This window comes from Neolamprologus multifasciatus, chromosome 2, assembly GCF_963576455.1.
Source record: "Neolamprologus multifasciatus chromosome 2, fNeoMul1.2, whole genome shotgun sequence".
Classification (NCBI taxonomy): Eukaryota; Metazoa; Chordata; class Actinopteri; order Cichliformes; family Cichlidae; genus Neolamprologus; species Neolamprologus multifasciatus.
Genome location: NC_140440.1, coordinates 32,753,969 through 32,774,979, shown reverse-complemented (window position 1 = coordinate 32,774,979; position 21,011 = coordinate 32,753,969). Strand labels below are relative to the sequence as shown.

At 38.9% G+C, this 21,011-nt stretch overlaps 1 protein-coding gene and 1 long non-coding RNA gene across 5 annotated transcripts in view; one reads left to right on the top strand and one right to left on the bottom strand.

Moving 5' to 3' along the window:
• LOC146524889 (uncharacterized) overlaps positions 1–21,011 on the top strand; it is a 275,208-nt gene that overhangs the window by 16,970 nt on the left and 237,227 nt on the right. The window lies entirely within an intron of this gene.
• Positions 1–21,011, bottom strand: part of fgf13a (fibroblast growth factor 13a) — a 104,223-nt gene that overhangs the window by 26,455 nt on the left and 56,757 nt on the right. For 2 of the 4 annotated variants that reach the window (XM_085170311.1, XM_085170292.1), the window contains one exon: positions 655–765. In XM_085170311.1, coding sequence (XP_085026437.1) covers positions 655–765 — 111 coding nt within the window. Of the gene's footprint in view, positions 1–654; positions 766–3,091; positions 4,103–5,555; positions 5,798–21,011 lie in introns of those variants that run through there. The other 2 variants (XM_085170319.1, XM_085170302.1) reach the window with 2 other exon arrangements.

Genomic DNA, 21,011 nt, shown 5'->3' with positions numbered 1-21,011 from the left:
AAATTCTAATGAAAGTGAGAACATGTACACTGTTACATCTTTCAGAAAATGTTTTGAAATTGTGGCGCACAGTTCAGAATAAATGTTTTTCAAAAACCATTGCGTCTTTTTAGTAAACGTTTATTTCCAAAAGAAATTTCTAGAAGTTCAGAACAGTAAAATTCCCGCTTTTTAAAATTAATTAGAAGATAAGTCTTATGTAGTTAAACTAAAATACTCTTTTGAGAGTTAATATATAAACTCTTAACACCAAGTGTTAAATTATCAACTCCAGACAGATTTGGTGTTTAACACTAAATCAGAGTTAATGTACCAACTCTTCAAAAAGAGTTAAATTAACACTCTCTGGTGTGGACCCATATAGACACTTGAATAGTGTTGAAATCAAATCGGACAGTGTTAATTTGGACATGCTGGATTTGCTGTGTAAGAAACCCACAAATAAGGAGGAAAATATATATATCAGCTCTCCTATAGCACTTTAAGGAACATGGGCTTTGACAAACCTGAAACAGTCTTGACACACAGATGAATATAAGTAGTGTAACCTCAATTATAGTACATAGTACAGCATAGTGCTGATAAAAGGTAAAGTATGTGCATGATTGAAAAATAAGTGGAATCCATACACCAGTACAATGGAGTGAAACTTACTGTAACCATTGTCCTCCTCCTTTGTTCCATCAATGGTTCCATCTGCCTGCAACTGCAGGTGGAAACCTTGTCGACTGTAGAGTTTCGTCACAATCCCCTTCAGCTGGGGCTCTGTGGAAGAAGAGAGCAGAGAAGAGGACACAAGGATGAAACCACAGATTACAAGGTGGAAGATAAAGTCGTTCGTAGGTTTGTAATGGGGCATACTGGCGCCTGCATTGTGCTGTTTCCAACAGCTTTTCAGCTATTAAACCCACAAATAAAAGAAAACAAAAGAAATCATTTGAGTCGACAGGTAATTAATGAGGCTGAGTGGCACACGTGATGGGAGATTTAAAAAAAAGGAGAAATAGTCACAAATGAATGTTATGTTGTGAGACACCTGTCAGTCAAACAAATGCAACCAAAATGAGCAAAAACATGCTGGAAGAAGTATATTCACTTACTTTGCTCTCACCTTCTCGTGAAAATAGGGACTACTGTAATTATGTCTTTCTAGACAGCATTAGAGACAGATTCTGGCCTCAGTTAGAGAAGCTGCAGTCAGACACGTTAAACTGACCATTTAAATGGTAAACTATTTAAAAAGTATTTAAATGGCAAACTATTAAGAGCTACAGTTATATCAAATTGTGTTGTGTCAACATTTTAAAAAGCATGGTTTCTGTCTTTCCTCTGCAAAATCTAAGGGCCAGTAGCGTGACAACAGAGATGAGACCAAAGATGGACAAGAGTATCCGAATAAGAAATTGGTTCTGAGGGCATGAAGTGATTTAAAATGGCTGAAATTATGCAAGTAACCCCTCTTTCTCAATCCATGTTTCTTGTCAGTCTCTACTCCGTCAGACCTGCCTAACAGATGCACAGCTACAAAAGTAAAAAGGAATAAAAATCTAAACTTCAATGAAAAATAGTATATTAAATGCTCTCAAAATGTTTGAGGCACACTTTAAGAGACAAATAGCACCGCACATAATATTTCTGTCTAATTTGGCATGGTAAGGAAAGAGTTAGAGTTCTGAAATATCTGTTAAAAGCCTTGGAAAAAAAGATGACATGGAATCAAGATAGTTTTACAAAATAGAAAAAGCCTACACTACCGTGTCCATCAACAGAAAGGTCTTAAAAAAACGATAGTTTTAAATATTAAATCTCTTTTGCCTGTCTGAGTTACATTAGTGTCTGATAAGTGCTAAGTGCTCTTCAGTCTTTGGTTACTGTCCCAAGTGGAGTGTCCTTTACTGTTGTTAACCACACCATTCAGCTGTCCTATCATCTCATCCATCTTTCAGTGCTGTGATCACCAGCCTTACTAAGGTTGCTTTCGCTGCGCCAGGGTTTAGTCAGTCTATTTAGAGGGGATAGCGTAATAATTGTGGTATAAAACTTTGCACATAGACATAAAGGAGCCTAAACGCATTAGCTCTACAGCCGCATGTACATATAATGTATTTCCTTAAAGATGAGGCACCATATACCCACCAAAAAGACAACACCCATTGCTTTCCCTACAGGATAACTGGAAATTGGATGTTAGAAAGATGCAAAAAGTGTTATATAACCACATGCCTTAACTTTCAGGTGAATTATACACAGATTTAAAACAACAACAACTTGAAAATGAGTGAATTGGATAGAATAAAGTGGGAAGAAAATACAGAGATGAATGTTGTAAGGCTATAGGCTCATACCCACAAACATAAGGAGACTGACACTATAGCAAGATGTGATGCCGCTGCAATAGTGCAAGAAATTGCAGCCACTTTGGACTTGGATTTACATCTCACAGTAGAACTACATACCTAAAATACAGGAAATTCTTAAAAATACTGTATCTGCCAATGCTTTTATTCCTGCTGGATATGTTTCAACAACAAAGCATTTGGCAACAGCATGCAGGAAATATTATTTGGAGCTAATTGTGAGGTTTGCTTAAAATTCTAAATGAAAGTTGGGACCTGCTTATTTAAATGTGTGCATCTGAAGTTTAATATTAATCTGTTTTTAAGTTCTGCCATCCTGGAAACCAAATATTATAGCCATTTTGGAAACTAAAAAGAGTGAAATTTATATTACTTTTGATGGAGTGATTATCCAGATGAATTAAAACAGTAAATCTTATTAATTTGTGACAGTGAAGTCTTATGTGATTAATCACCTAAGCCTTTTTTTACATCTAGTTCAGTAGATAGGCAACGAGCGATTGATTTGATTTATTCCTCACTATTATTTAAGATGCAAGGCGACTTCTGTGTTGATACACTTGATAAGCATCCCTTTCAATCTTGCACCAACTTTTTCATCCATCTTTTCCGAGAAAGTGAGCGTTACATAGTAAATATCTTTTTTAACTGCAAAAAAATGTCACTCGTAATAAGAAAGGTGATGATCAGAGTGATCAAAAATGTGAGAGCCTGATGAAATTGGAACAACAGACCTGGTCGTCTCCTTCGCCTTTTCTTGGAACCAAAGAGTTTGACTCGTGAAAAAACGTTCAGTCGACTTGGTTTTTCACAGCTTCCTTTGGTTTTACTGGGGCTGCTAACGCAGCGGCAGGCATTAGACTTCTCCCGCTCCCTCGCCTGCCTTTTCTGCCTTATGAGGGAGCTGGCAATCGCTGCCGCCATAGCCAGTTTGGCAGCTCTCTGGGGGGAAAACTTCCAGAGAAACGGGGAAGATATCACCTCCTTTGAATCCAAGAGATTGAGGGGAAATGTCCAGAATCCGATGCAACAACAACGATGTGTTAAATATGGGCTACTATAGAGCTTTCAAAGTGCACTCTAGTGAAAATGGAATAGTCCCAGGGGTGCAGCGAAGATGGCTAGATGATGTCCACATGGATCATTTTGATCATTAATTTAGTCGCTTTTCAGAAACTGTCCGTTGTAGCCTCGAGAAAAAAGTGAAACGTAACGAAAAGGATAAAAAACAAACGTTCCATCCGAAGCTGTACAAAGACTTTGCTCACAGCACATTGCATTTTCTTCCGAATGTATCATTTTCTCGCTATCACAACAAATACGCACAAATACAGTTTGGTGAGCAGTTTTCCGCTAAACTACATGGTCGCACACATGGTAGTCGTGAATGAAGCTCGCTGCGCAGTCATAGGATGGAAACACCTGTTTGCAGACGCCTGGGGAGTGTGCAGTGCTCGTTATCTGATTTCCCTAATCTCTTGCTGTAGCTGCTACTGTTAAGAAAAAACAACAACAACGAGAAAAACAAGGAAAGGAAAGAGGATTCAGACCGCTTTTTTAAACGACATCGCAGATGATGTAAACGAATAACAACAGAGATCCAATTGTTTTTCTGTCTTTTGTTGAATCGAAGCAAGACAAGGTAACAGCAGGAGCTCCCTCATTCGGGGTCAGTATCCGAGACCGGCTCAACCACAAACTCAGCTGATCTACCGAGAGCATCCCACCTACAACCAAGAGAATGAGCAGTGGGGAGGAGGGAGAGGACGGGGAGTCTAACTGGTGAGACACAAACCAAGTCAGTGTGCACACTCACACACGTTTGACTTACAGTAGTGATAATTCATACTAGGAGAAAGGTACGTACGTGTGGGGGCGGAAAGTCCAGAGAGAGAGAGAGAGAGAGAGAGAGAGAGAACGAGTAGATGAAGAGAGAGAGAGCATTAGAGACCTTTCTGATTTCACTTGACAGAAGTGGACAGAAAGTTACTCAAAAACTAAGAACTACCAATATAACTCATTTCCCCTGTGGAAATATGAGAAAACAGCATGTGAAAAATAAATCCCGTATTTTAAACTGAGGTGAGAACGAACTCCCAGCCACACACTACTTGAATTATATGCATTTTAAACATTTAAAGTTGTAGTATTATTAAATATTTGTTATTTCCAATGCCCATCTAAAGGTGCAGATGACTGTAAAGAATAAAAGCGTAGGTAGTATTTCCTGACGTCAACTGTTCAGTTAATGTAAAATGAAAATAATGTATTAAGACCCAACCAACAAAAGGACAGTATTAACCATCAGCATGCATCCTTAAAATGTCATAAATCCTCACTTAACGCTAAACATCAAATTGAACAAATTGAAATCACCCCAATCTAAAAGCCTTTCCACCATCATCGGGGTGAAATTTTCCATTTCTTAATGTTACAGAAGCTACAGGTGAATTATGAATTGACTTTATGAAAATCGAAACTTAGTGTCAAACTTAGTGTCAGAAAAAAAAAAACCGTAGTCTGGAATCTAAAGCTGAAAACAGCTTGCCACGGTTTTGTTTTTTTCAAGCCTGACTTACAGAGTCCGCTGCTTTACTGAGAATATTTAACAGACTAACCAATGCTGCCATCTAGAGTTCTCAAGCAAATCTATTTTTTTAAGTAATTAATATTTTATTTATATCTACTGCTTTATAAATGAGACCAGTAACACACGTCAAGTTTATAACTAGCGTTGAATAAATATGAGTTTGCGCATAACTAAGTGTAAAATCTGGGGAAGTAGAAGTGCAATAAAATCAACTGTAAGGCATTTAGTTCGACGAATATAAACCCCTTTTTTTATAATTCTGAAAATAACTCGATTAAAAATACCACATTTGAAAAAAGTTTGTTCAAACAAGATAAAATCAGTGAAGCACATAAGCGAAGATGAGATCCCCAGACCTTTTTTTTGTGTGTGTGTTGTTGTTGTTTTTGGAGCAATCTCCACTTCAGCACCATGGACAGCAACTTAAATGCAGTAGGATACAAATAAATGGACCAAATGGACCAGACGACAAAACACAATAATCGACTTTTACAAAAAAAGAGAGAAATAAATACGAGTTTAGTCCCAATAAATAAAGATAATTGCTTTTTCTTTTCTTTTCTTTTTTTCAAAGCAGCATAAATTCTAAAACAAAATAAACAGCCTACCTGAAACTGATTTTCTCAAGGGAAAAGTCATATTTTCTCAACAGCGTAGCCAAAGCAGTGACTTGGATACTTGCAGTCCTTGGGTGGTGAAGTGAAGGCGAGTAGACGATATATTCAGCAAAGTTCAAACCATTGTCAGACAACTGTCAGAGGCGTAGTGGAAGAGAAAGCATCGAGGCGTGGCCATCAACAGGAAGATCGTTATAGGACATTAGCGACAGGCCATTATGACTTCTAAAAAGCTCATTAAAGATTAATTTAGAGGTCTTTTTTGTGCGCCAAACACACGTATTCAATGTATTGCTCCGCTCGGAGGGGAAGTCGGACGAGCGGGGAGCAGATTGAAGACAAATGAACAAAAAAAAAACGCAGGCGAAGCTTGTACTTCCTTCTTGGGGCAGTGCAGACTGTTCTCATATTACAAAAAATTATGTAAAATGATCCGATAATGCATTGACTAAACCTGTTATACAGGCCTGTCTACTTTCGACGGAAAAATATCGATGAGCATTCAGCAGAGACAACAGTACACATTAGACAAAGTGTATTTTTGTCCGTATTTGCACTCAGTTCCTTGAAACTGTTCCTTTCTCAAAATGCCCAGTAATACTGAGGCTGACCAAATATAAGATACGATTGTTATTCATTATTCCAGTATACATTTCTCTCAGTGCAAACCACGAAGCATGCTCTATTGGTTTAATTATACCATTTAATTTGAGTCAAAGTACAGCAAAATACAGTGAAAAGTGACTTGATCGCGAACGGGCCTAAAACCGAAAGCAAAGTGACGAGAACTACAACCTGAGTGATGAGGGCAGTGTACCCTGACTGACCATGTGCGCTTTCTTAACACTAGATGGAGCAAGTGGCCAGGCTATAGAGCAATCAATGCACCCTAAAGGGAAAAACCTACGTTTGTCTTTGTAAGTAATTTTAAATTTAGTATGCAGTAATAGAGAAACACTTAAGCTCTAATCTAAACTTAAATCCATAATGTGATAAGATGGAGTTTATCTATACTATTATACCAGACATGGCCCCATATTTTAATAAAATAACTATTATTACTAAAGGGCCAGTAATTGTCTCCTTTTTCTCCTTAAGGTGTAGTTAAATTTAAAATCAACACACTACTCTTGTACTGTTGTTGTTACAAACATCATAGTAAGTCTTCCCTAATGAAATTCATATATAAATATATTTCAGGGGTTTTGTGGGCCCTGAATCAGAAAATAGATATTTACTGGGAGGTGGAGTGAAACAACTATAACCGTGTTACATTACAGTGGTCTGCTAGAAAAGCTTGGATACCATAATTCACATGGATATTAGTGAGTTTGACACGTACCACCCACTAGAACATTTGTGCACACCAAGCACACCCACCATGATAAAAGCACTCCCAGACAGGAGCAGCCTCTCCCAACTGGAAAATGTGCCATCACACTACAAAAATAGCTCTGAAGCGACTTGAGGAATTGATCCAGCCTCCAAACCCCCCAGATCCCAACTTAGTCTGGACATTTCTGAACAAGATGGATTCACAGGGGCACCGCCTTGCAACCTAGAGAGCCCAAAGAATCTGATGTGTCCTAGTCCCGAAAACCACTGTAAACCCACAACCCTGTGTCCACATCCGATTGATTGAGAATTGTTTGAGAAAAAGAAGGAAAACTTGAATAATACATATTAGGTAATCGCTTTGATTGCTTTGATAGATAACTGTAAATTGTTCGCACTCAGTTACAATATACTGATTTACAAGAGAGGGGCTCAAATGGGGTGAGAGTTGAAAGTATTGAATTTTTCCATTCACCATCTTCAATGTGCTTCATAGATAGCTCAATATAATGGTCTAGAGACAAAACTAACCTTTAACCTCGCACGTTCTAACAGTATAGGACTGCTAACAAAATATAATTATAATATTAACATATTATATCAGTAATAAATATCCTTTAGAGGGTCATTATCTGTATAGCAGTTTGCACCATAATGTATGCTAGCTGTAGGGGACATTTTCACTGTGATTAATATCGCAATGCCAAACCAAATATTGGCTGTTGTAATCAATTCTGCATACTTTTCATATTTCCTTTCATTTCCTTCCTCCTCACTTGAAAAGTTTTTAAACAACAGAATTACAGATACAGTCAAGAAATATTTGATGTTGAACATGTGTATTAACGTACTGTAGCTATGCTGTGGTTGTCAAGAGGCACTTTGTGATTTTTATCTTTACTTTACTTACTTTACTTTGTAATACTGTACGCGACAAAGGACTAACTAAATAATGAAGCAACTAGTTAAGCTGATTGGACTTGGCATGATCTGTGACTCTTGCAAGTTAAATAGGGGTAGTTTATAAGTGAAAAGTTACAATTTAGGAGATTTGCTGAATATAAATATGCACAGTATCGTACGTGCCATAAAAACAACTCAATCACAGCGGGAAAGGGGAATATTAAAACTCTGTCCAATCTTATTTATACAATGCAGCATACATTACCCATATCTGGTACTATCCAAAGCCTCGAATTCTGCCCATGGGTAAACACAGAACTGCAGCTTTCACCAATAATCTCACGTTTTGCATCAGTTGTCCTACTATTGATAAAGCCAGACCATCACTCAAGCAAACAGTGTTGCAAATCTGGAGATGACTGGATTTATCACTGACAGTTAGCAAGACAGAGTGAGGTGACGAGAGTCGAGCTGCTGTGTACAAGCACACGAGATACAAAAAAGGTCCCTCTTGCTGTAGTGCTTATCTTTGTAGCAGCCCTTCTATGAAGGAAAGGTGGGATTGGGTGTGGGGATGTGCAGTGGCACAATAAACAATGCTGACAATAAAATAAAGTTATATTTTATAATGCTTCTTTAAATCTTGAATCCATCATTTTTGTTTGTGAAGATGTTTCATAATAAAACATACCTCTACTCCACTTTTGTCTTTGTATATATATATATATATATATATATATATATATATATATATATATATATACAGTGGGGCAAAAAAGTATTTAGTCAGCCACCGATTGTGCAAGTTCCCCCACTTAAAATGATGACAGAGGTCAGTAATTTGCACCAGAGGTACACTTCAACTGTGAGAGACAGAATGTGAAAAAAAATCCATGAATTCACATGGTAGGATTTGTAAAGAATTTATTCGTAAATCAGGGTGGAAAATAAGTATTTGGTCACCTCAAACAAGGAAAATCCCTGGCTCTCACAGACCTGTAACGTCTTCTGTAAGAAGCTTTTCTGTCCCCCACTCGTTACCTGTATGAATGGCACCTGTTTGACCTCATCATCTGTATAAAAGACACCTGTCCACAGCCTCAACCAGTCAGACTCCAAACTCCGCCATGGCCAAGACCAAAGAGCTTTCGAAGGACATCAGGAAAAGAATTGTAGACCTGCACCAGACTGGGAAGAGTGAATCTACAATAGGCAAGCAGCTTGGTGTGAAAAAATCAACTGTGGGAGCAATCATCAGAAAATGGAAGACATACAAGACCACTGATAATCTCCCTCGATCTGGGGCTCCACGCAAGATCTCATCCCGTGGGGTCAAAATGATCATGAGAACGGTGAGCAAAGATCCCAGAACCACACGGGGGGACCTGGTGAATGACCTGCAGAGAGCTGGGACCAAAGTAACAAAGGTCACCATCAGTAACACACTACAACGGCAGGGAATCAAATCCCGCAGTGCCAGACGTGTTCCGCTGCTGAAGCCAGTGCATGTCCAGGCCCGTCTGAAGTTTGCCAGAGAGCACATGGATGATACAGCAGAGGATTGGGAGACTGTCATGTGGTCAGATGAAACCAAAGTAGAACTTTTTGGTATAAACTCAACTCGTCATGTTTGGAGGAAGAAGAATACTGAGTTGCATCCCAAGAACACCATACCTACTGTGAAGCATGGGGGTGGAAACATCATGCTATGGGGCTGTTTTTCTGCCAAGGGGACAGGACGACTGATCCGTGTTAAGGACAGAATGAATGGGGCCAAGTATCGTGAGATTTTGAGCCAAAACCTCCTTCCATCAGTGAGAACTTTGAAGATGAAACGAGGCTGGGTCTTCCAACATGACAATGATCCAAAACACACCGCCCGGGCAACAAAGGAGTGGCTCCGTAAGAAGCATTTGAAAGTCCTGGAGTGGCCTAGCCAGTCTCCAGACCTCAACCCCATAGAAAATCTGTGGCGGGAGTTGAAAGTCCGTGTTGCTCGGCGACAGCCCCAAAACATCACTGCTCTTGAGAAGATCTGCATGGAGGAATGGGCCAAAATACCAGCTACTGTGTGTGCAAACCTGGTAGAGACCTATAGTAAACGTTTGACCTCTGTTATTGCCAACAAAGGTTATGTTACAAAGTATTGAGTTGTATTTTTGTTATTGACCAAATACTTATTTTCCACCCTGATTTACGAATAAATTCTTTACAAATCCTACCATGTGAATTCATGGATTTTTTTTTTCACATTCTGTCTCTCACAGTTGAAGTGTACCTCTGGTGCAAATTACTGACCTCTGTCATCATTTTAAGTGGGGGAACTTGCACAATCGGTGGCTGACTAAATACTTTTTTGCCCCACTGTATATACATACTTTTTTGTAGGACAAAAGTGCAATATAGCTGTACTGTGCTCATTTGAAGTCTTGCGCTCATGAATTATGCTGTCAGAAAATCAACAGATTGGCGATAACACAGCAATCTCTGGCTTTTGTCCAAATGCAAAAATCTGTTCCTTTCTCAACAACAGAAAGAAACAGAGTGACCTCTGTAAACAACACCTATAGACACAGTAAATAAGACAAGTCAGTAAAACACAAGGGCACACACAAACACAGAAGCTGTCTGTCCGTGTGTGTGTTTGGATGCTTGTGTAGCAGTATGCCCTGGGTACATTAATTATTGTAGTGCCCCAGAATGCCAGTCTACTGTAACCTCCCTGGGGCACCTTGCCTCTGCTTTGCCCACACACATGCATTCATACACAAAGGAAGACTGAGAAAATAGCTTAAAATAGCTAAAAACATACAACTTTGATAGTATCTGTCACAACTGTAGTAATGCAGAGTCTATAGGGTCGTCTGCCTGCACCAGAATCTTAGAACAGAAAACATACAGCACACTTTTTCCCCATTTCCTTTAATTTTCTGTAATATACGTAAATGTTTACATTAATATCTAGATTATCTTTACTTATAATGCAGACACATTTAAACTATAAAAGATGTTTAAAAGCCAGGACTTGGGGGGGAAAGAATGTTTGTCCTGTGTATACATGTAACTGTCCAGCAACCACAAAAGAAACCCAAAGGGTCACCCTAGTGCTCCATCATCTCTGGCAAAAAAGGGTTAAACATCAGAGGAAAACTAGGAGATAGCGTGTGTATTCCCAAGGTTGAGTGCTGTGTTAACCTTTATATTATTAAATATCACCCAACAATTAAAGCTATCTCGTCTTTTTAATAACCCAAGGCTGTCACGATAACACCTAGCTCTTAATCATTTTTGCAAATTGTGAAAGAAAATTGGCCTCCAAGGGCAAACACTGAAAAAACTACAGCGGTTAACCTTGCCAGTGGTGTTTAATAGAGGGCAAAGTTGCATGGTACGGTGTGCTACTGACTGTATCAAGATATTTAATGTCAACGTAAATTGTTATCTTCACGCACCATTTCAAATGGCAATAAGAGGATATTTAACCTTTTTGTGCAGCGCGAGGGGATTAAGTGAAACATTATAAGGGAGACAGGAACAGTCTCATAAGCTCGGAGGGTTGCTGCTCTAATCATTTAGCTCTTTGGCAACATTCTCCTGGCTTTCTGCTCTTTGTGTGCGTGTGGGTAACAGTCACTCCACTCCAACAGCAGCTTGCAGCATGCTAGGCCACCAGTGCCATAGTGATACCACGCATTGCCATGGAGACCGCACATACGTAATAGGGTGTGTGTGTGTGTGTCTGTGTGTGAAAGAGAGACAGTGAGAGAGAGAATGGGGGTTGGGTTTTACAGAAAACTATCATTCACTCAATGTTTCAGTAGAGCACGGTTCTACAAGTCAGTCATGGGTGACTGGCAGACCCATAGCAATAATCGCGTGATCTCTCCAACTCTTTCTGAATCAGAGGGCTGTGCTCACTGTATGAAACCAAGGAGTCGGTAGACTGAAACTAGAGGACAATCTCTTATTTCTTCCTGTGGACGATTCAGGATCATCTCTAGAGCCCCACCATGGGAACCAATATCTATTTTTCACAAGCTTATATGCTAAAACATTTCCACAGTGGCTGTAATGCCTAAACAGCTGATGCAATTTAAAAAAGTTTGCACCTCAGTTTGCACTCTTAAAATAGTGTCATAGTCCAAATATTTATAGACCCAAGCGTCTTTTTCGCTGTCTTTAAGTAATTTACATTAATTGACAAGGTATGTTTGTTTTTAGTTGGATAAAATACGATAAAATATATATTTTTAAACATCTAAAAGGCATTAATAAGATCATCTCTGAGCTTTTTCCAAGTCTGCTTCACCAGTTCCATCTCCACTTCTCTTTTAAATGCTAAAGCTAATTAGGAACAGACGGAATGCCTGGCATTTGTCAGCTAACCTCTCCCCTTTTGTACAACAACCATCTTCAAAGTCTTTATCTGCTGATTAGCGCTGCCATATTTCCTCTCACACAGATGACTACTAAGCTTTTTTGTACCCAAGTGACAGGAAAATAATTCTAATTCGTATATCAATGGAAGCTAAATATGGCAGTGAGACATAGGACCTGAGCGCTCTGCCAGACACTTTGTGCCTGTTTGTTTGATAGCAATACAGATAGATGTGGAGATTCACTCCTGGGTAATTGCCATCATTTAGATGTTTATTTGCATTCTGAAAATTTGCAGCTAAACGTGAGGGGTAAAATTAGACAAAGATTGTAATTGTGATTTTTAAATAATATGACATTGATATTTGTGTTGTTATTTAATTAAGTATTTAAATTATATTAACTATTGAATATAACAAATACTGCCATTGTGATGGTACAAACAGCACAGAGATTAGGCCATCTTTCTGCTTTTTACTGAGTGTTTAACTCATTTAGTTGTCTGATTTGTAGAGAAGAAAGATTCGATTTTTAGAGTCAATTACAGCCTTTCATTCAAATTAGGAAGGATGCAATGCTTAAGTTTTTAAAAATAAAATGACTGACCTTGAGGTAGTACGTCCCGATTAAAAATCCTCTTCAGTGTGTGACAGTTTATATGTTTGCTTAGACATAACAGAAGTTTGATATACTTCACAAAAGAAAAAACACAGAATAATACAAAGAATACACTGTTGGATCTGTTTAAACTCTGACTCTGACTGTAGCTGTCGCTTGTTAATTTACATTTAGACAAATTAACAAGTGACAGCTTTTGCTGGGAGCATCCTCTGGGCTTTCATGTTCTCTGACCTTTGCTCCTATTGTGCCTCAAAATGTGAGCACATGCCTCTGTTCCAGTCTGAGTCTATGTGTGTACAATGTGTGTGTAAAGGTTCTAGGCTGTAATGATGTGGCAAAATCTCTGTCATGGTGTAAGAAATAGCAGCATCCTGCTCTGGATGACTAATGGGGCAAATGTTCCCTCATTATTTCAGCACATATGTAAATATGAAACGCTCAGCTAAAGAGACTACCAGTTTTCTTGTCCTCTTACCATTACTTCTTTTCAGACTTCAAAGATGAGGATGATTGCTGATGATTTGCTAAAAAATCTCCAAGTCACAGACCCTGAAGACCTTAGAGTTAAATCATGCCAATAAAAAAACTCATTAACCAGCTCTGGCGTGCCTTATTTGACCCTCAAAGTGCTCTAAGCAGGTTTGCGGAAAAGTAGGATGTATGAAAAATGTAAATTGAAATGTAGCATCTATGTTTTACGCTGGCACATATTTGTGCAGTGTATGTAGATGAGTCATGCATTGCATGACCCTGCAGTTTTCAGGTCCCACGTGAGTTATGGCTGAATCATAACTAACTCTGCCGTAGGCAAAGGAGAGGTTCTTAAAAGCTTCGGTGACAGACTGCTGTGTGCGGAGTCCTAAGCAATGTGAATGTGAATGTTCAAACTGCAGAAACTCTTCTTCCAAAAATAAAGCTATAATACAATAATCATTTAATAAACTGCACTCGGGTCAGGTTATATGAAATAAAGTTTAGCTCCAGAGGAATGTGGAGGACCAAGTTAATAGCAAATCACAGGCTTAGATTAATATAAAATACCATATATTATTTTTAAGTCTTTTTTCTTTTATTAATACTTAACTCCACATTGCTTTTCAGTTGGCCATTTAAGGCAGGGCACTAGGAAGAAAAGATTATACACCATGATTTAGATGTGCATCAACTTGAATATACTTCTAGCTGGCCAAAACTAATAGGAGTCTCTGTTATCAGAACAAAATCCAGCATCTGTCCTTGCCAGCATCACAACAGGAGTTAGCTGGAGGAGGGAATCAAGTGCAGGAGATGCTCCCTTGCCAAAACGGATGGTTGAACAGTCACTTGGGTGAATCATAGCTAGATAAGTCAGTCGAAGCCCTTGGGCAATATCCACCATGGTGGGACAGCTACGAGAAGATGGAAAGAAAATAAATGACTAAAACACTTTGATTTTCTTTCAGCTAATCTCCCCTTCAGTACCCTGAAAATGGGCTCCTGTCAAAGTGAAGAGGGACATCTGGTATCAAACATGGGATATGCAATATTAGTGGCTTCACTCGTCTTCTAAAGTGATGGGTAAGCCACAGTACTGTACATACATGATATTTCCCAAATAAGCAAAATTGCACATTACATAAAGTGACTTATAGAGCATGAGATTTACAGCTTTCATACTACATGTTGGATGAACATAAGTATATCATTAACTGCTATTTCTATGGAACAGTGACCATGGTGCTCATTGAGATATGAAACCAACCAAGGCATTTTTTAGCCGATTAATAGAGAGCAGCGCGCGTCTGAAAGAGGATATAGAGAACTCAAGGATGTATGTTGCAGAGTTTCTGAAAGTTTGTATAAATAGCTTCATGCTAATTATACCCCATCAAGTAGGAGCAGTCTTAGTCCCAGAATACTGTAAGTGAAGTGATGTTGTCCTACATAGTTTTTTCTCCAATATGACACATCAAGGATGAGTATGGAGTATGATTAAAAGCATCATCTCAGACACCGGCTGGCTTAAACTGTCTGCTTACTGATGGAGACACAAAGAAAAGCTCAGAGGCTGGCAGAGCACAAGGTCATGCTTCCTTCTTTTAAGAGTTGCTAACTTTAGACACATTTATTTTCTTGAAGGATGGGCTCTGTCTAAAAAAAGATGATGAAAGCAAAAACATTTCTATTGATTAAGCTAAAACTACACTTACACTTAATATCGTGTCGTGATTTATAAATTAAAAGATTAACTCTCACTTGAGGTAAAAATGTTTTCTTGTCTTGTGTTTTTTTAATAAGGAAGAACACTGATAATTGTCTGTATCTTTGTCATTTTGTGGCAACTTCTCTGTTTTTATAAGTTTGAGTTTTATTTCGTAACTGTGTTTTGTGTTTATACGTCCTTCTTTTCTTTTGCTTCCTTCACAGCTCTGTTTATACCATTTTCAATGTACACTCCCACCAGTGTTGGGGAGTAACGGAATACATGTACCGCCGTTACGTATTTAAAATACAAAATATGAGTAACTGTATTCTGTTACAGTTACCGTTTAAAAAGGTGGTATTTAGAATACAGTTACTTTGTTGAAATAAATGGATTACACGGCGGTACTTCCCTGTTTCATATTGTGGCGGGTCAGGACTGTTTGGGTTTTGTTTGACAGCTACGTTCTGTTGTTCCAGGCGGCAGCGTTACGGTTGCCATGGTTACACGGTGACGCTCTCTCTCTGCGTGTTTCCTGGGTGAGAGAGGCATTTTTGTTGTTGTTGTGCTAAGCTAACAGGCAGAATGCTACAGGTATAGCTCTAAAGAATGTAGCATCATAGGCAGTGTAGTCCGTGCTGCAGGGAGAATGGACTGCCATACACGTTATGTGTCTGTGAGCGAGGGAGGGAGAAAAAGGAAAAGTACGAGCTGTCATCGAGCAGAAACGGGAGCTGGAAGCATGTAAATATAATAATAACCACTGCAGCCAAGAAGAGAGCCTGACGAGCCCAGTTGTGAGTAAGCTATTAAGACTCGACTGTACACCGTGTTCGTGTTTTCCTCCAAAAACAATAAGTTCCGTTGGAGCAGCCTTTCAACGCCTCTCTCTGTCTCTGCTAGCAAAGTTGACCCAGACAACAAAGTAAAGCTAGTTTTCGGCTACGAGCCCGACACAGAACCCACCGTATTAGCCAGAGGTCCCTTTACTACGGTTCGGAGCCGCGGACCTTCAGTAACAGTAATAAATCACAGCAATAGTACATTCATGTAGTTGTAAACAGCATGATAATATATTAAGTAATCCAAAGTATTCAGAATACGTTACTCTCATTGAGTAACGTAACGGAATACATTACAGAATACATTTTGGGGCATGTATTCTGTAATCTGTAATGGAATACATTTTAAAAGTAACCTTCCCAACACTGACTCCTACCTTCTTTGCACTTTTTTTCCAGAAGTTATTAAGGAACTCTTTTATTTCACTATCTGTCAATTTGCCTGCAAGGAGATTTTTTAGCATTAATCAGGTCTCTGTCCTTAGAAAACCCCACTAACTGGCATCCAGAATAACTGAACATTATGCAATGAGGTCAAATGTGCAGTGCAGCGAACTGGATGTGAACAATATGAAGCTCAATTTAGTCTGGCCACACACTCAGGGTTTCTAATGCACCTGATACATGTCCTCATGAAAGGTCATGGTGTTTCATTTCCCTGGGGGGAAGCTACGGTGCAGTGGCGTGTCATGAAGCCTCATTAAGGTTCATAGACAGGAAAGATCAAAAGAATGGCTCTTGTCGTGCATACAGTAAGTGATGAGTGGTTGTACTGTATATGGCATCCCAATTATTATTAAAATTATGATAGTGTTTACAAAAGATCCGTATGTATGCGAACATGCCAGTGTGATTGCACGGTGTCAGATTAGGATGGATTTTTTCAGTTTACTTAAAAGCGTTAGAAGGAACAGATTGACTAAGCTGAAAATGACATGACAGGGGACATGAGTCAACTGATGGAAGTGGGTGGGTAAATAGGTCATGTTCCCTATCCAACACAGAGTCTCTCAGCTTTCAATTCCATACCCCATTCCTGTTAGTGAAGTTAGCACATAGAAAAATCAATGTAAGCGTAATGAAAATGAATGGCAGTGGGCTAGTGTTTGACATATACTGGTGGGAGGAACCCTACACGGATAGGAAAAGATGGAACAAAACAAAACACTAAAGCAGCAGTGGTGCTCTGTGGTCTGAAGCAGGCGTATATTAAAAAACAGAATTAGATTTGGAGAATCCTACTTAAGTCTTCAGACAAGATTTTTTACATTACATGCTTAGTGGTCAAGTAAGGAGTTTTTAGCAACCTTTAAACCTGAACAAAAGTGTCAAAATAAAGCAGATTTAACAGTGATAGCATGTTTTTTTAAGTGTGAATTGTTCTAAAGAATCAGAAAAAATGTGTTAAATAATAAAGGACAAACTTATGTGTGCTAAAGCTACACTAATAATTAGCTGTTCCCAATTTTTCAAGAAGTATTGTTTTCTAAGAACTATAAATTAGACTATTTCCCCGCACCACTATGCGTATGTTGCATAACTGTAGGTAAAACTCGCTGAGACACTGACATTTGATAGTCAAAAATCAGCTGCTTTGGTAGCAATGACATGCTGGCCTGACTTCACTCAACATGCTCTTATATTAATAAGAAGTCTCTTAGTACTGCTGAATCATATTTATAGCACAGACCATGGGGAAAAGGCCACTGGAGAATCTTAGCATGACCTGCGATATGCACCATCATCCTGGGTCAATGTGTGTGTCTGCAACTGAGGAGATAACATCAGGAGATTATAACATATTAACCAACGCTTTGGCAGTCGTAGCACAAGATTAGGGAAGGGATGTTTTGTTGGACTGGCCTGATGTGGTGATGGTTTATGTGTGATGTTCAGTGCTGCTGATGGACTGCCTCGCTGTCTGTGTGATTGCTACCCATTACATCATTCTGTGGCCTGTGACATCCTACTCACACACATCAATAGGGACAAGCAAAGCGTACACTCATCATACCTACTATTCATCATACACCGAAGAAGCACTCGTGTTATTACGACACACGAGCGGTGCCTCTCAGTTGATTTGGCTGCAAACAGTGCCCACTTGTTCACAAAAAAACTAGCCGATTGGATATTTATCAATGTATTACCAACCTGCGTTAATGCAAACAGTTACAGCTTTTGCTACTCCTGTTCAGATACAGAAAAAACAGGCGGTGAGAGAGTGGTGAGGTCATGTCCCACTTCCTGCATTAACAAAAAGTAATGTAAGCTATTTTTAGTGGAGGAGCACTGAATCTTTATTAACCTCATTCACATACGATGAATGACTAAGCCCTCTGCAAATAGTAAACAAAAGTGGATGAATTCTAGTTGAATAATGGAAGGTAAAACTATACTAAGTTTTAACATTTCCTTTTTTCCTTTTTTGTAATTCTAAAAACTGGCACTGTTTGTACTGTAGATGCTGGATGGGAGGGCTCAACTTGTGCGCAACACAGCTTGCAAAACAATTGTAGAAATCCTGGGAGGCAGATGCTGTGCTGTATGTGGTTCTGGGAGTGGGGGGAGGTAAGGTAAAATGCAGCTGGCGGGTCAATGAAGCAAGGCTCGGAGAAGGCTTTGGTGGGATATGGCAGAAGTCTGCACTGGGTTGCCTCAGCAAGACAAAGCATGGTTGACCGGTCTGTCTTCGATGTCTGCACATATGTATTTGCATGCACATCTGAATCCTGCATTGTTCGATCAGCATTTGACAGCTGAGGTTAAGCACATCCAAAGAGATTCAACATCTCTGTGCTGCTGTTTATTCAGTCCAATGCACTGACCTGTCCCTCTTGGTGACTTACGTGCCTACTGGAAAATTAGATTTCAGGCTTCAATAATGACTTCACAGCATACTGATGTAAGATACCTGACAGAGGTTATGTGCTTGCATGCAGGAGCAATGTGGGGGGGAGATGACAAGCTTGATTGACATAGGAGCACTACACTCTGCTGAAACATGTTGAAGGCTACTGGTTTGTATAGCAAGGCCTTCAAGTTACCTACATTTTTGAGTTTATTTTATAAAGACACACCACATAATTAAGAAGCACTGAACATCTTAAACCTGAAGCAGCATGCAACCACTAAATCTATAGATATCTACAAGTCTAGGATACCAATGTGAACACCCAGTTTGATGCAGTGTCATGATTAAATCGATGATTTGACAATTTAAGCCTTTTTTTTTTAACTATAGCTGGTTCCTCAAAACTCTGGAGGAGATAGTCATATCTACACTGTGCTGACTTGGAATTAAAATGTCAACTGTGGAATGCTCTAAACACTTTCCAGACATAAACTCCACTGAAAGGAGGTAAACAAACAACCTGTCTCAGATTTGTGCAGCACCCCAAAATACAACAAAAGAAATTGTGGAATGGGGGTCGCATTAAATACTTAAGTCTCAGTTCCCTATAATCCCTTTTGATTCTTAAACGTCAGCTTACAGCACCAACTTTTCTGCAACATTTGGCAATATCACTACACATAGTACACCCTCTGTATGTGAAGGACAGCAAAACTTTTCTAGTAGTTAATCTGGTTTTGTCTGCCTCAACGGAATTGCCAAGTCATCTTAGGGGGATGGCAGGCGACATGATGGGAACAATTGGGTGTCTGTATGAGTCTTACCCAACATTAGCCTTGGATGGCAAGCTGGCACATTACTTGGTACCCCTGAGAGTAAACACTCAAGCGTTTTACATAACCCCACCAGCTCCCAAGATGACCCTCCAACCGTCTCTACTTGTCTGTTGTTCTTTCAGTCTCAGCTGTTGCAATGTTTCAGCACAGTGCTTCTGCAGATTAGATTAGATCAGAAGGTCTTAGGAGCTTTTAATGTCTTTAATGGTAATCGCACTTTTTTTGACTGTCATAAGTTTGCCAAAACTTATGATTTTTGATAAATATATTTTAAAATGATTTCACTTTCTAAATACCAATCAGATCCTTCAGAAAGACAAAGCATCCAACCTCAGTTTATTTAGTTATTATTCAGTATTAGGCTGAGTGTCTGAACTCAGCAGTAAAACCTGTCTAATACTAGACCTTTAAAACATATATGTTTATATGCATATTTTTAAGCATATAAACATAATATTAAATAACATGCTTAAAAAAAAGCACATTTGGTTATCAGACACTTGAAATCAAAGGTTAAAAGGGGTTGGAACAATCTGGACAATCTGGCACATTCAGTTAATGAGCAATTAAATCTGGAGGCAGGTTAATGCATATTACTGTCACATAAATACTGCAGCCTGGCATTCTCTCCCGTGATGGCATGGGGATATGCTCTATTACCAAGAAAATAATGACATCCCACAGCATGGGTTCACCCTCAACACATCCGCTTTCTCTCCTTATCCCTCTCAAGCGATCATGGTGCAGATGTGAATTAAGTTGCGATTGTAGTACTAATGTACTCATGTTATGAGTATAATTCGTTTTTGTTCTGCAGTTACAACAGTAACTAACTATATATAAAACTACAGCTAACGTTTATAATTTACTGTATATAATTTCTACATTGCTGAAGCCAGAGTCAATGAGGGCTAAATAACACAAGGTTTAAACACTAATTTTTTGTTTTTTGTCTCACATCAAGGAGGATACGGGTAATTTAACTTTTGTTTTAGCTCTAAGAGTAAACACAAAAGAAAAAATGGACACAATAAGGACGGTTGGGCAGTCTCTACCAGTGAATGCCTGTGCTATGACTTGGCAAGGGGAACAAGCTGTTGAATAACTAGCAGTGCCATGCTGCAGTGCTGGCAGAGGACCAAATACAGTATAGTGTGCAGTGTATTGGTTTTGACTGGTATTGTTTGAGGTTATTATGTAGTGGCAGAAAAATTGTGAAATAAAAGCAAAAAACCCCCCCCAAAAAACCACGATTTCCATCCAGGCTCCATTTAGAATATATGTATTGTCCATTTGAGTATTTTGCTTCAGATTCCAATGTGGGATTTAAATTTCGTCTCAGCTGCTATCAATAACAACAATGCTTTCAAAGATGCAAGGCTCTCAAACTATTATAGCTTATTTTCTCATAATTATCTAAAAACAAAAAAACAAAAAAAAGGAAAACAATTTAAGGCGCATTAAGAAAATCGACCCCTACACTGTTTGTTTTGGCAA